We start from the raw sequence: 16556 nt of genomic DNA on the forward strand, positions 1-16556 counted from the left end.
TAACTGACAGTGTTTCTGCCACATAAAATAGGTGCATCTTATAATTAATGGCATCCTAGATTTGGTGAAATACAGAATCATCGCCAGTAGTGCTAATCTGGGGAAAACTAGTATCTCTGGGTAAAAATGTCCCCATCTGCAACACAACCATGATGTCCCTCCTACAGCCAGCCACCTTTGAGGCCAAAATGAGACCACATCGGTAGACAGTTTTACACTGCCCATCCCTTCCCGCCCTCCCTCCTGGATGGCACCAATTGGTGGACAAAAGTGGGCTTTGGGCAAACAGGGCCATCAGGAGCTGGGAGCCTGTTTGTTTATCTGTGGAGGGGGAGGTCTCAGCACTGAGGGCCAAGCAAATATTTGAGGTTATGGATTAACTCACACGCGGTTCAGGCTGTCATGGCGGCGGGACGGCGACCTTGCAGTCTCTCCCTGGCCCACCCCAGTAAGGCCCCTTCATGGCAGGTCTGTGAGGGGGGACGGGGGTGGGAACAGCAGATGTGAAGGTTGAATGCTCCAGCCAGGGTTCCAGAAGCTGGCTGGAGCTTGGGCTAACGGGACATCAGGGCTCTGCCACAGGCCGGGCCAGGGCGCTGGCTGGCATTCCTCAGGCCTGGATGCCACAGTTCCCACGGGCCTTCTTCCCAGACTTGGAGGCGAGTGGAAATGGTCTGAGGGCCGCCAGGGACCTGGGACATCATAAGGGCAGCTTGGAGCCCAGGACTCCCCCTACTCCCCACCTTACCCCCTCCTCTAAACCTAGGGTGTCGGATTCAAACAAACATCACAAACAGCCTCCGGCAGGGGGTGGGGGGTCAGTGAAGGCAGAAAGTGAGGTCAGATGGAGTGGGGGAGGTTGCGGGTGGGGCCAGCAGGCCTGCTGCTTGGGCTTGGAGGCGGTGGAGGGATTGCTCCTCAGTTTCCAGCCCACAGGAGTACTTCTGGGGCTTCGTGGGGCACCCGGTAGTTTGGGGCAGGGGTTAAGATTCCAGGCCTGGACACTGGGCTCGGGTCCCAGCTCTGTCAGGTCCCAGTTGTGGGTTTTCAGTAAGCTCCTTCTCTCCTCTAAGCTTTGATGTGACCACCTTCTATTAAATGGGGTGAAGACATTAACACCTCACTCGCAGGCATTGTGAGCTTTAACTGAGAGAATAAAAGCCAATATTCCCAATATTCCCATTTGCTGTATACAAACCCTGTTTTAAGAGTATTATGTGGATTAATTAATTTAATTCTCATGGGGTTACTATAAGGCAGAAATACAGTTTTTCTAACCAGGAAACTGAGGCATGGAGCCGTTAGGTATCTTGCCCAGTGTTGGTGTCCCGGAGCTGGGATTTGCACCAAGTGGTTGACTTGGTGGCCTGCTTTCTGAACTACGTATAAGTTGTTTGAAAAATACCATAAATGTCTGATAAATATTAGTTACGACTCTTAGCCTGGCCCTTAGATCAGCAAAGTCACCACCCCCTGATCCTCAAATAACAGGGCAAGAGAGGGTACCTGCTATGGCCCTTTTGTGTTGAGTCCCTTTGATCTTCCCCAGGAATCTGTGTCCTTTCTACCTTTTCTCTTCATCCCTCAGATGCTGGGCAGCTGCTGTGATCCTAGCCCCACACAGGCCAGGACACTGAGGGGCTAGTAGCTGTCTGGGTAGTGAACAAGGACCCCCCAAGCCCCGGCCCTGGGAGTCAGCTCCCATCTGGGGCAAGGGTGGCAGGCAGAGCAGGGGCTGGTGGGGCTGCTGGAAGCTCAAAAGTCCTCCTCAGACAGGTGGCAGCAACTCCAGAATGTGGCAGCTCGCAAGCCTCTTACTGTTGGTGATCATCTGGGGAATTTCCGGCACACCAGTTCCTCCCGGTAAGGCCACTGTCCTTCCCTGGGATCATCAGGGTCTTCACAAGGCCCCACACAAGGCCCTCATACTTTGCAGCATATCCTCTGAGCCTCAGAGTGACAGGAGAGGCACCATGGGGAGGAGCAACCTGACAGTCCCTACAGGCCAGCTACTTGAATCCAGTAGCCCCCGCCCCCACCCCTCCACCCTGGGCAGGGGTGGGGGGACTGTGATGGCAGAGTACTGTGGTGACAGCAAGGAGCCCCAGGGGGCATGTCATGAAGTTCCTACCTCCAGTCTGGGACTGGGCCAGAGTCCCCTGGGTCTTTCCCCTCCACCCACTCACTTCCTTAACTGTGAAAGCCCGAAAGCTGAAAGCCAGGACTGGCCAGCAACCACACTGCCACAGGGCAGCCTCTACTCCTAGGCACATGTATGGTGACTGCCCAGCTTCACCCCTTCCCCCCCTTGACCCCCAGCCAACAGGAGGAAGCCAGAGTGCATGGGGAGGTCTGAGGGGTAAAGAGCTGCCCGTGCCTTGCAGCAGCGCCCCCCCCCCCCCGCCCCAGTCTCCTTGAGGCACACCAGCTGTTGTTGGCATTTGAGCCCCGTCTTGAGCTGCTTGTCTGCCTGGGGTGTCCCCACTCCTACCTGTGGTTCACTTGGCTCCTGTATCCAGACTCAGGTCAGATGCCTTCCTTTCCTGGACTTTGCACTGCCTCCTCCTGCCTGTCTTGCTCACTCCCCTTACTTGGTCCCTCCATCCCAGCTATACCCAACAGACATCTCTCAGAGCCTAAGGCACAGGTCTGCTGTCTTCCAGGTCTGCCCTGCCCCTGAGGGGAAGGCAGGGGAAATGCTCCACTAAGGAGAGGTCAATGGGGGTAGGAGTGGGGAGGGGGGAGATACTCGGGACGGTGCAAGATAGGGTTGCACAGGGGTACTGGGAGAATAGCAAGACAGAGTGACATTTGCAGTCCTGGTAATAACAACATCCCGCCAACATGTGTCACTGAGTGCTCATTTCTAGGTCAGGCACTGCGCTCTTTGACACCATTACCTCATCCTCATGTTTGTACAACTAAACTGAAGTTTAGAGAGGCAAAGGCACTGGCTCAAGGTCACACAGAGGTCAGATTGGGTCCAAAGGGAGGACTGTCTGTCCAGCACATGTCCTCTGAATGGCCAAGTCTCCTGTCTTCCCAGGCTGGCCATCTGCTGTGTGTGGAGGAAGAGAGCAGAGGAGCAGGGGAGTTTTAAGTCCTGAGGGCTCAAGACAAAAATATCTCCTGGGGCTCACTGCAGAGTAGCCCCCACCCTAGACCCCTCTCCCTAATGAGCTTCCCCCCACCCCCCAACCAGACTCAGTGTTCTCCAGCAGCGAGAGCGCCCACCAGGTTCTGCGGATCCGCAAGCGAGCCAACTCCTTCCTAGAGGAGATCCGGCCAGGCAGCCTGGAGCGGGAGTGCATAGAGGAGATCTGTGACTTCGAGGAGGCCCAGGAGATTTTCCAAAATGTGGATTACACAGTAAGGCCATCTGGCTGGGTGCAGAGGACGAGCCTCAGGGGCAGGCTGGTGGCCAGCAGGGGTCTGGAGGAACAAGCTAGGGCCCCACTGCTGAGGCCCTCCTGGGAGTCTGGGGAGGCAATGGGCAACAGTCCCTTCTCCATTCAGCTTGCTAGGGAGTGGGGAGGGTGAGTGAAATGAAGAGGATGCTGGCCCTACAGTCTTGGTCAGGTCACACATGACTACAAGGAACAGAACTCTGCAATTAGCTCCAGGAATAGGGAATTTGGGGAAATCTTAGGCTTGGATTCCCAACAACCCCACTGGAGGAAGTTCAGCCCGCCCTCTGCCCATAGCTGGCCCCTGCCTCCCCTGTTCTCTGTGACCAAAATCCTGCCTTCTCTGTTTCCAGCCACACATCTGCCTATCAGGGGGTGTGTGACCCAAGATTCCCTGATGTCTGTCTACATACACTCCTTCTGTGCCTCAGTTCAAATTCTCAAGAGGCAAAATCTGATTGCTCAGGGGATCAGAGGGGAAGTCCACATCCTCTCTGGCTGCCGGGGCCCCAGGGTGGCAGCCCTGAGGCAGAAGGATGGATTGGTAAGGGAGGTAGCTCTTTGATAAAAGGCTCAGACCCAGTCCATCTCAAGGGCTTACTTGAGCTACTAGGACAAGAAATTGTGCTGCTACCTGGGGTCCAGGTCTATAAGGTCTATAAGGATGCCCTTCCTTATTATTCAGGGCTTCCAAGACTAGGGTGGGAAACTCTGGTCTGCCCTTTCATCTGCTACCTCCTTGCCTAGATCCCCACTGGCTCTTTTCCCAAACAACCTCCTCGACAGACGCCCAAATGACTTTGTGCAGCCACAATCTGAGCACCTTACCCTAAGGTCTCCCAGGCCCAGCAGGGCAGAGCCACTGCTACAGGGAGGGGTTTGATGTTGTAGGCATCCAGCCGTGGTTCTCTGGTGTGGTGGTCCCAGACCAGCAGCAGCAGCAGCAACAGGGACTTGGTCAGACAAGCAGATCTTCTCAGCAATCCAAGTCTAACCAACAAGGTCTCCACTTTGAGAACACTGGCTTAGGGAAAGACCACATGCATGAGAGGTCCAGAAAAGCCTGAGAGTGACAGAGGCTGGAAGGAGGCAGAGCAGCTGGGTGGGAGATTTGGGTCGCTTCCAGTGTAAAGGTTGTTGCTGTAGCAGGCAGTACAGAAAGCAGGGTTCCAGGGACGCCTGGGTGGCTCAGTTGGTTAAGCAGCTGCCTTCGGCTCAGGTCATGATCCCAGCGTCCTGGGATCGAGTCCCACATCGGGCTCCTTGCTCATCGGGGAGCCTGCTTCTCCCTCTACCTCTGCCTGCCATTCTGTCTGCCTGTGCTTGCTCTCTCTCCCTCTCTCTCTCTCTGACAAATAAATAAAATCTTTAAAAAAAAAGAAAGCAGGGTTCCAGCTGCACCGCGGGGTGGTGGTGCCTGGGATGTGGCTTGGAGATGGGCAGCAGGGGGCAAGGAGGAGTGTGGTCCTCCTCAGGGGGCAGTTGCACCAGCGGCTGGCAACAAGCAGGGGTAGACCCCTCTTTGTCCAGAAGCCCTTCCCTCCCCCGCTCTACCTGGGCCAGACTCAGGGGGCAGCCCCTGGGCTCCCTATATGCTTATACATGGGCTGAGGCCTTTGACCTTGTCCCTTTTCTCCACAGCTGGCCTACTGGACCAAGTACGTCGGTGAGTGCGCTCTAGACCCCAGGCTGTGGTGCCCCTGCCCCCCCCCCACCCGGGTTTTTTGAGCCTTTGTAGGGACGGGGCGGGGCTTGGGGGGCCCCCCCGCTGGCGGCACCAGTGACGCCCCTCCTCCTATGTCGCAGACGGGGACCAGTGCGCGTCCCTACCTTCCGAGCACCCGTGCGACAGCCCGTGTTGCGGGCACGGCAAGTGCATCGACGGCATTAGCGCCTTCGGCTGCAACTGCGACGGGGGCTGGGAGGGTCGCTTCTGTAGGCGCGGTGAGAGAGCCGGCCGCGGAGGGGGGGTGGGGGTCGGGAGACGGGGTTCCTGGGAGCCCGGGGGGCGGGGCGGGAGCCGGAACGCGCCGTGCCACCCCCTCCTGGCGCCTCCTCCCCTGTCCGCCCAGAGGTGATCTATTTCAACTGCTCGGTGGACAACGGCGGCTGCGCTCACCACTGCCTGGAGGAGGAGGGCGGGCGCCGCTGCGGCTGCGCGCCGGGCTACAAGCTGGGGGACGACCACCTGCAGTGCGAGCCCACAGGTGAGCGCCCCCAAAACCGGCGGTGGGGGCGGCACGAGAGGCTTCCAGAGAGTGGGTGAGGAGACGGGCCGCCCCTGCACCGACAGGGTGCTTGGTAGTGCAGTCAGCCTGGGAGTTGTGTGGGTGCCCTTGGGTCGCTTTCCCTCTCCTGCCTGCCTTCCTCCAGGTTCCCCAGCTCACCTTGGAGACAACTTCCGGAGGAGCATGAGCCCATATGTAGCTCATCTCCCAAACTCTGAGTGGGTGTTGGGGGCCAGGCCTCCAGCATCTTCCTCCATCCACCTTGGATGACTTTATTTTCTGAAGACACCTCGTCCAGCCTGGCATCCCAGCTCCCCTTTTACCTCTGGCTTCTCTGAGGAGAGACAGGAACCCTGAGTCTGTCTTCTTTTCTGTTTTCCTTCTTTTTTTTTTTTTTTTTTAAGATTTTTTTTTTAAATTTATTTGACAGATCACAAGTAGGCAGAGAGGCAGGCAGAGAGAGAGAGGAGGAGGAGGCAGGCTCCCTGCCGAGCAGAGAGCCCGATGTGGGACTCGATCCCAGGACCCTGGAATCATGACCTGAGCCAAAGGCAGAGGCTTTAACCACTGAGCCACCCAGGCGCCCTTCTGTTTTCCTTCTTAAAACATTTTAATTTTTATCAACTTTGTATATGTCCTAGAAGTGAGAATTTTACAACTCTTATCATGAATTTCAGCAGATTGTTTCCCAGTATGGGTCTTTTGTCATTCGTTGTACAATGCCCTTGATGGAAACTTTTCATGTGGAAATTCCTGTTTACTGCCTCAGGCACATTTCCTTAGTTATTTCTTTGATATCCTCCCACTGCAGTCTCTATTCTCACCTCTGGGACCTCCCATTACTCAGATCTCCGCTCCTTGGGATCGCTTCTCTAAGTTTATTATCACTTCTGTTTTCCATCTCTTTGACTTGGCTTTGTGTTCTTTCAGGGAACTTTCCACAATGTTATATTCCAACCCTTTTGCTCGGAAGAAATGTCTAACTTTTTATTTTGAAATAATGATTCACGGGAACTTACAAGGAAATGCCTGTGGACCAGTTGGCCTAAAGGCTTTCTAAGAGGCCATCAGAAGGCCCAGGTCACTAACCCAGGTCACTGGTAGAATCCCTACTGCCCAGCTCCTCAGGCCGCTTCCTGAGAGGAATTCTCCAGGTTCACGTTTGACTGGGCATAGCCTGCCTTCCAGCCCCCCTGGAGCAGAGTAGAGAAGAGGAGCTGGCATCTGCCCAGTCTGCAGATATCTGCGTGACTCCGTCTGGCCAGCCTTGCATGTCACTCTTCCCTGTGGCTGGAGGCCCAGCTCACAGTCTCTGTTTCACCCTGTGCAGAGAAGGCACCTGTGGTCTTTTTCAGGGATGAGAGAGGAGCCAAGCCACTGGGGGCCTGAGACAGAGGACTAGGGCTTTGGCAGTTTCATTTCTAAACTCAGCGTTCCTGTCTGTAGTCCCAGCCTACACTGTGTCCTTCAGAAACACTGAGGATTCAGGATGGTTCTGTAATAAAAAGCAGTCTGCTGCTGGAATTGTATTACTGGCTAAGGTTTTTGCTTTCTCAGTCAGCCAAGTTAGTTACCATGTCTAGCTTCTGGAATTTTGTTGCTGTTGTCTGTCTCTATTCTCTGCCACTATGCAATTCTCCTGCTGATGGTTGCCCATCAACTATCCTAAGTCTAAATCTTTCAACCTAGCATGCATGGTCCATCATGAGCAGATGTTGAAAGCCCTCCCAGCCCTTGGTTCTCTGTCCTATTCTCTCTCCTCTTGGCAGGGGACCTCACAACGGTGCTCAGAGCTACTTTGGGGGCTCCCCAGGAATGCCCACCACTTCCTCCCCATAATTTCTTACTTGTGTTAAGAGCTTGGTGGTATCCCAGCATGAGACTTTATTTTATGTACCTCAGGGACTGCTCCCAGCAACTTCTGGAGGAGCAGATACTGAACTCTGAGAAGTTTAACCTGTCCAAGGACACACACATAGGTAGTGATGCTGCTTGGTCTGGCTCTTACCATTAGGTGGCACTGTTTGTTGACTGACTGACTGACTAACGCAAGGGGATTTGCAGGTTACTAGAACTGGGTGCCTAGCCTTTTAACCCTACAATGGAGCAAACTAGCCTGCAGGCAGGAAGTAGACAAAGATGGGAGGGCAGTCTTGGGGAGTAGTGCCTGGCAGGAACTCACTTGCTTCCCCTATCTTCAGTGAAGTTCCCTTGTGGGAAGCCAGGGAAGCGACTGGAGAAGAAGCGCAAGCACTTGAAACGGGACACAAACCAAACTGACCAAGTAGATCCAAGGCTCGTCAATGGGAAAGAGACCAAATGGGGAGAGAGCCCCTGGCAGGTGAGATGAGAAGCAGCTGTTCTGCAGTTGGGGCAGGAATCTCTGAGCCCCTACTGGGAGTTCCTGATCAGAATGCACAGATGGTGAGAGGAAATGCTGCCTTCACTTGGGGTGGGGGGCAGTGCTAATGGCGAAGCAGTTTAAGGGAAATCCAGGGGTACCTGATGGGAGATTAGTGGTTGGGGCAGGGTGAACTGGGCACAGGGGCAGGGGGCAGATGTGCAGGAAGGTGAGTTATAGTTTTAACAAAGAGCTGGAAAGATCATGTGCTGCTGGTGGTACATTAGGCCAAGGCCTGGCTTATGACAGAGGTCTTGCTTGGGTTGACCCTGAAATACCTCTCCAGCCTTACCATGGGAACTAATACTTTAAATGGTCCCAGGCACTGGATGGGAGGGAGGGGTACAGAAAATCAATAAGCAGAAGATTGGCAGGCCTTGGGGAGCTCATAGATCCTGCGAGGGTCAGGCCCATAAAAATAGCCACTCAGTGGGACCAAGGCCAGGATGGCCAGGGGCATAGGGGCTTATGGAATCCTGAGGGGGATACTCAATACAACCTTGAGGCTTCAAAGGCTTCTTAGAGGACTTGAGTCCCAGCCTAAGTCTCAAGGGTGAGCAGAACTTTCTGGGTGCTGCTAAGGATAACTGTAGCAATAGCATGGGCAGAGGCAAGGAGATGCCCTACAACAGTCCAACTCTGTAAGACAGAAAATGCCAGCAAGGGACCATCAGTCTATGCTGTGTCCATGAAAAACTGACCAATGCAGCCAGTGCCTCAGGCTTGAGAACCATGCTGTGGCTGTGCCAAGAACTGTAGGCCCGGACTTGGAGCTGTCAGAGGTAGTGTTGTGATGTCACTGCCTACTCCCATTCCAGGTGATCCTGCTGGACTCAAAGAAGAAGCTGGCCTGTGGGGCAGTGCTCATCCATACCTCCTGGGTGCTGACAGCTGCCCACTGCATGGAGGACTCTAAGAAGCTCATCGTCAGGCTCGGTGCGGGCTGGGGCTAGGCAGGAGGGGGCCACCAGAGGCCTTAGTGAGCTTTGGGGACCCTCGTCTTTGGGGTGCTTGAGCAAGAGGCTGCTTGAGTCCCCTGGAAGGTGTCTGGGGAGAAGAGGCCTGTGTGCTCCCCCCAGCTACTCTTGTGGAATTTTAGATACAGTGGCACCTGTTGTTCTGCAGGTAGGGGATTCTCTTCCAATCTGGTGCCCAAGTGCTTACATACACATGTTTGCAGAGTGAGGGGATGTCACACACACACACACACACACACACACACACACACACACACACACACATACCCTCGCCTCTTTTTCACACTCACATGAACAGGCTGTGTGTGTGGGCCTCTGGCACCTTAGGTGCGGAGATCCACAAGGCATCCACATGGCTTGGGCTCAGGGCCATGCTTCATATGACTGACAGAACAGAGCTGAGCAGCAGAGGCCCCAGCATCTTCCCGGCTGCTTCCCTGTAGTAATCCAGGGCCACAAGCCTGGGCCCTGCTCTACCAATTTCTGGAGGGGACTCTCCACTGTTCATGCAGAAAAGAAGGAAAAGATATATTGAGAATGACCAAATTCATATTCTCTACAATTGCCTCCAGCATGAACAACGGCCTGTGGCCTCCAGTGGCACTCAGTTTAGAATTCCCAGCTCCCTGCACTGCCCCTGCCACTCCAGGAGCCATCAGCCTTGCTGGAGAGGATCTTGTCCCTTGCATGTGATCCAGATCTTCCCTGGCAGAGCCTGTGTCCCGTGGGTCCTCTCTGGGTCTTGCTGTTCTGGCCCTGTCCCCATCATGGCTTGTCACTACCTTGTTCTTGGGCCAGCACTGCTAGAAGAGTTGTGTCCCTCCACTTCCCTATGTGGATCTGATCTGTGTTCTAGGCTGCCATACTGACTACCCACGGCTGCTTACTTGCCAGGCCTCACTGCTCTATCTGGGACTTTTGCTTTAATTGAGTATTAAATTCCAGCCAGAATTCTGCCCCTTTAGGACTGACATCCCAGCTGTTACCACTGGCAGGGATATGAAGCACAGTCTTACGGCACTCGTAACTGCCTGGGAGAAACAGCGACCACTCCAGGTGTGGGCCCACTGGCAGCCCCAAACTGCTCTTAACTGCTCCTCTGCCCCACAGGGGAGTATGACCTGCGGCGCTGGGAGAAGTGGGAGATGGATGTGGACATCAAGGAGATCCTCATCCACCCCAACTACAGCAAGAGCACCACGGACAATGACATCGCACTGCTCCGCCTGGCCCAGCCCGCTGTCCTCTCACAGACCATCGTGCCCATCTGCCTCCCAGACAGTGGCCTTGCAGAGCGTGAACTCACTCAGGTTGGGCAGGAGACCGTGGTGACCGGCTGGGGCTATCGCAGTGAGACCAAAAGGAACCGCACCTTCGTCCTCAATTTCATCAATATCCCTGTGGCCCCGCACAATGAGTGCATCCAGGCCATGCACAACATGATCTCTGAGAACATGCTGTGCGCAGGCATCCTTGGGGACTCACGGGATGCCTGTGAGGGTGACAGTGGGGGGCCTATGGTTGCATCTTTCCGTGGCACCTGGTTCCTGGTGGGCCTGGTGAGCTGGGGCGAAGGCTGCGGGCGCCTCCACAATTATGGCATTTACACAAAAGTTAGCCGCTACCTTGACTGGATCCATGGCCACATTAGAGCTGAGGAGGCCTTCCCTGAGAACCAGGTACCTTAGCATCCCTCAGACTTGTGTCTGAACCCAGAGGCCACTTGTGGAATGGGGGCTGGATTGCTGAATGGGAATATTTGAGACATTAAAAGAGACATGTGACATGCACATCAGCTACAGTTCTGTCTTTGCATCATTTTTCTGGGCTGTTCTGGAGAGAAGTAACATTTGTGGAGCGTCTACTGCATTTCCCACACTTTAGGAACACAATCTTATTTAACTTCCAGAGCAGCTCTGTGGGGTGGGGAGGAGTAGATCCAAGTTTGGTGAGGTCTTGGGCTGATAGCATTTGGAGGGGGCTCTCTATATGAAGAAGAATAAAAAATGTGACTATGAAACTGTGAGAGCCCCTCCCAGGGTCCTGGAAGGAGCCCACACAAAACAGAGATCTGGAAGCCAGAGCTTTACAGTCAACCCAACAATGAAGGCAGAGGTTTTGAACTCATATTACAGAGGAGGAAACTGAAGTTCAGGAGGGTTTACATGGTAGAATCAGGATTCAAGTCTAAGTCTGACTCCCAAACCCCTATGGCCCTGTCTGTTCTCTGCTGTTCTTGGAGAGCAGCTGTGTTGAGCACCTGCTGGGTGTAGAGACTATTATCAATCCAGTGGAGGAAGTAGCCAGAGACTCAGAAGGTGTTGGTTCAGCTTAGCACGAGCTCACAGTGTAGTTGGGGAAGCTGTTTAAGGACAATTTCACACAATCATGAACAACAGTAAGCAAGAGGTTCTGTCTTGACCCAGCCTTCTAAGAATGACTGGATGAGACAGAGAAAGAAGTAAGGATGTACCCAATAAAAAGGGATAGAGGTGAGACAAGCTGAGACAATTAGCTGAAAGTCATACAAAGGAATCTAACTCTGTGTAGCCTTGGCCAAGTCATTCTCTTATCTGGGCATCATAAAATAAAGGGATTAAATGAAAGCTGTGGTTCTCAAGCCCATCTGTCCATTAGAACCTCCTGGGGAACTTTCACAGGCATCTAGCTAGAATTGCGCCCTCGGAGACTCTAATTAACTGATTTAGAGTAGGTGACCCAGGCATTGATATTTTAAAAACTCCCTAGGTGATTTATTTTTTTTTTTAAGATTTTATTTATTTATTTGACAGAGAGAGATCACAAGCAGACAGAAAGGCAGGCAGAGAGAGAGAGAGGGAGAGAGGGAAGCAGGCTCCCTGCTGAGCAGAGAGCCCGATGCAGGACTCGATCCCAGGACCCTGAGATCATGACCTGAGCCGAAGGCAGCGGCTTAACCCACTGAGCCACCCAGGCACCCCAAACTCCCTAGGTGATTTAAAAGTGTAACTGAGGTTAAAAACCACGAGACAGATGGTCTTTAAGGGCCATTTCTGCTTGGATAGGCACTTTTTCCAAGCCTCAGGCAGCAATCTCAGAAAGGATAGCACGAGTGAGTCAATAGTGAAGGAGACCTTGACTTGTGATTATAACCAGCTTGTCAGACCAGAGCTGCTAATCACACACCAGAGAGATACCAGGACCCATGGAGTTATCCATATTCAACCACAAGAGAAGAGCTGTGCCCGAGAAGGGGCCTGCAAGATTCATCTCTTAACACACCCAGGAAAGGGGTAGATGGCACAGCTAGGAACTGGGAGGAAGACAGGCCCAGAGTTGGAACCACCTCCCAATTAGTGCATTGGGCCAGCATCCCTGACACTTGTAGTGGGACATAATGGATTGAGAGAGTGACAGCATGCTGGATGCCTTTGCACAAGGTGAGCTTCCCATAAAGACAGTTAACTAGCATGGATGAGAAAAGTTGGGCATGACAGCATGAGGAGCATAGTGAAACTAGTGAAAATTATGAAAAAACAAACAAACAAACATTTAAAGTCTCTGGAAATGGCCCTAAAGGCAAACAAAACAAGAACAAAGGTACATCTTTTAAACACACCCAAGAAAACTGCATCTGTCCAACAGAAAACAAAAAAGGAGACTAAAAATAAATAAGCAGTACACATAAATACATTTCATTCCTATATGATAACAATGAACATGTCCAAATCAAAACTAAAAACACAATACTACTTACAACCACCCCAAAGAAAATGAAGTACTTAGGGGAGCCTGGGTGGCTCAATGGGTTAAAGCCTCTGTCTTTGGCTAGGTCATGATCCCAGGGTCCTGGGATCAAGCCCCACATCGGGCTCTCTGCTTGGCAGGGAGCTTGCTTCCCTTTCTCTCTCTTTGCTTGCCTCTCTGCCTACTTGTGATTTCTGTCTGTCAAATAAACAAATAAAATCTTTAAAAAGGAAAGAAAATGAAGTACTTAGATATAAATTAAACACACAACTATGGGCACCTGATTTTTGACAAAGCTGCAAAAGTAATTCAATGGAGGAAGGAGAGACTTCTCAACACATGAAGCTGGTACTGTAGACCATCTGTAGGCCAAAGAATGAAACCCAATCTAAGTCTCACACCTTATACAAAAAGTAAATCAAAACAAACATAAACTATAAAATGAGACAAGAAGCAAGTATAGTTAATGGAAACTATGGAATGAGTTGGAAATAATGATAAATATAATTAGGTTAAACTTACCAATTAAAAGAGAGAACTCACATGGACCAGATGGACTTAACAGATATATTCAGAACATTTCATCCTAAAGCAGCAGAATAAACATTCTTTTCAAGTGCACGCAGAACATTCTCCAGAATAGATCATATACTGGGTCATGAATCTGCCTTCAACAATACAAAAAGACAGAGATCATACTATGCATATTTTCAGACCACAGGATTGTAAAATTTGAAGTCATCCACGAGAAAAAATTTGGAAAGACCACAAATACACAGAAGTTAAAGAACATCCTACTAAAGAATGAATGGCTCAACCAGCAAATTAAAGAAGAAATTTTTCTTTTTTTAAAGATTTTATTTATTTATTTGACAGAGAGAGATCACAAGTAAACAGAGAGGCAAGCAGAGAGAGAGAGGGAAGCAGGCTTCCTGCTGAGCAGAGAGCCCGACGTGGGACTAGATCCCAGGACCCTGAGATCATGACCTGAGCCGAAGGCAGCGGCTTAACCCACTGAGCCACCCAGGCGCCCCAAGAAGAAATTTTTAAAAAATGTATGGAAGCAGATGAAAATGAAAATATGACATCCTAAACTTTTGAGATGCAGCAAGGATAGTCCTAAGAGAGAAGTATACTGCAAAATAGGCCTAACTCAAGAAGCAAAAAAACTCTCAAATATACAACTTAATATTACACCTACAGAAGCTGGAAAAGGAACAGCAAATATAGACTAAAGCCAGCTGAAGAGGGGAAATAATAAAGATTAGAACAGAAATAAATTTTAAAAAAAATTTAAAAAAAATTAAAAAAAAAAGAACAGAAATAAATTATACAGAAACAAACAACAACAAACAGATCAACAAAACCAGGAGTTGGTTCTTTGAAAGAATTAATAAAATTGACAAACCTCTAGCCAGACTTATAAAAAGAAAAGAGAAGGGACCCAAATAAATAAAATCACAAATGAAAGAGGACAGATCACAACCAACACCACAAAAATACAAACAATTATAAGAGAATATTATGAAAAATTATAGCCATTGATCAATCTGGAAGAAATGGACAAATTCCTAGAATTACCAAATTAACAAATCTGAAATAGGAAGATATAAAAATTTTAACAGACCCATAACCAGCAAAGAAATTGAATCAGCAATCAAAAAACTCCCAGAAAACAAAAGTGCATGACCAGGTGGCTTCCCAGGACCAAACATTTAAAGAGTTAATACCCATTCTTGAACTGTTAAAAAAAAAAAAAAAAAAGGAAATGGATGGAAAACTTCCAGTCTCCTTCTACAAGCCCAGCATTACCTTGATTCCAAAATCAGACAAAGACTCCGCTGAAAAGGAGAATTACAGGCCAACATTAACAATGAACAGCGAAAATTTTCAACAAGAGACTAGCAAATTGAATCCAACAGTACATTAAAAGAATTATTCACCACAATCAAGTGGGATTTTTCTTGGCTGTAGGTGTGGTTCAATATTCACAATTCAATCATGATACACCCCATTACTACAAGAAAGGATAAGAACTATATAATCCTCTCAATAGATGCCAAAACATCATTTGACAATATACAGCACCCATTCTTGATAGAAACCTTCAACAGAGCAGGGATAGATGGAACATACCTCAACATCATGCAGGTCACATATGAAAGAACCACAACTAATATCATCTTCAATGGGGAAAAACTGATGGCCACTCTCACCATTACTTTTTAACCATTATTGGAAGTCTTAGCCTCAGCAATCAAACAACAAAAAGAAACAAAAGACATCCAAATCAGCAAGGAAGAAGTCAAACTCTCACTATTTACAGACAACATGTTGCTCCGTGTAGAAAACCAACAAACTTCACCAAAAAATTGCTAGAATTAATATATGAATTCAGCAAAGTCACAGGATATAAAATAAATGCACACAAATCTGTTGCATTTTAATTATGGATCAGCAGAAAGAGAAATCAAGGAATTGGTCTCATTTACCATTATACCAAGAACCAGAAGATACCTAGGAATAAACCTAACCAAAGATGTAAAATATGTGAACTCTGAAAACTAGAGAACACTTATGAAAGACATTGAAAAGGACACAAAGAAATGGAAAAGCTTGGATTGGAAGAACAAACATTGTTAAGATGTCTATACTCCCCCAAATAATCTACACGTTTAATGCAATCTTTATCAAAAGACTACCAGCATTTTTCACCATGCTAGAACAAATAATCCTAAAATTTGTATGGAACCACAAAAGACCCTGAATAGCCAAAGCACTTCTGAAAAAGAAAAGCTGGAGGCATCACAATTCTGGACTTAAAGCTTTATTACAAAGCTGCAGTCATCAAGACAGTATGGTGCTGTCACAAAAACAGACGCATAGATCAATGGAACAGAATAGAAAACCCAGAAATGGACCCACAACTATATAGTCAACTAATCTTTGACAAAGAAGGAAAGAATATTTAGTGGAAAAAGACAGTCTTTTCAACAAATGGTGCTGGGAAAACTGGTCAGCAACATGCAGAAGAATGAAACTGGACCACTTTCTTATAACATATACAAAAATAAACTAAAAATGGATGAAGGACCTAAATATGAGATAGGACACCATCAACATCCTAAGGAGAACACAAGCAACAAACTCTTTGACCTCAACCATAGCAACTTCTTACTAGATATATTGCTGGAGGCAAGGGAACAAAAGCAAAAATGAACTATTGGGACTTGATTAAGATAAAAAGCATTTGCACAGCAAAGGAAACAGTCAACAAAACCAAAGACAACCAACAGAATGGGAAAAGATATTTGCAAATGACATATCCGATAAAGGGCTAGTATCCCAAATCTATAAAGGACTTAAACTCAATACCCAAAGAGCAAATAGTCCAATAAAAAAATGGGCAGAAGACATGAACGGACATTTCTGCAAAGACGACATCCAATTGGCCAACAGACACATGGAAAAGTATTCAACATCACTCGGTTATCAGGGAAATACAAACCAAAATCTCAATGAGATACCGCCTTACACAGTCAGAATGGCTAAAATTAACCAGTCAGGAAATGACAGGTGTTGGAGAGGATGCAGAGGAAGGGGAACTCTCCTACACTGTTGGTGGGAATGCAAGCTGGTGCAGCCACTCTGGAAAACAGTGTGGAGGTTCCTCAAAAAGTTGCAAATAGAGCTACCCTATGACCCAGCAATTGCTCTACGGGGTATTTACCTCAAAGATACAAATGTAGTGATCTGAAAAGGCATGTGCACCCCAATGTTTATAGCAACAATGTCCAAAATATCCAAACTTTGGAAA

The 16556-nt window shown here is 49.3% G+C and overlaps 1 protein-coding gene across 2 annotated transcripts; it reads left to right on the plus strand.

Moving 5' to 3' along the window:
* The first annotated feature begins 356 nt into the window (after positions 1–356).
* On the plus strand, positions 357–10814 carry PROC (protein C, inactivator of coagulation factors Va and VIIIa). Of its 2 annotated transcripts, none has more exons than XM_047722712.1 (9): positions 357–448; positions 1777–1863; positions 3203–3369; positions 5049–5073; positions 5214–5351; positions 5480–5614; positions 7837–7976; positions 8855–8972; positions 10124–10814. In XM_047722712.1, the coding sequence occupies exons 1-9, from the start codon at positions 403–405 to the stop codon at positions 10699–10701; spliced, it is 1434 nt and encodes a 477-aa protein (XP_047578668.1). In that variant the 5' UTR covers positions 357–402; the 3' UTR covers positions 10702–10814. The 2 variants fall into 2 exon arrangements, with proteins under 2 accessions (XP_047578668.1, XP_047578667.1); XM_047722711.1 differs by having other exon boundaries at positions 363–468; positions 1773–1863.
* Positions 10815–16556: the final 5742 nt, after the last annotated feature.

Source organism: Lutra lutra, chromosome 3 (genome assembly GCF_902655055.1).
Source record: "Lutra lutra chromosome 3, mLutLut1.2, whole genome shotgun sequence".
NCBI classification, from domain to species: domain Eukaryota; kingdom Metazoa; phylum Chordata; class Mammalia; order Carnivora; family Mustelidae; genus Lutra; species Lutra lutra.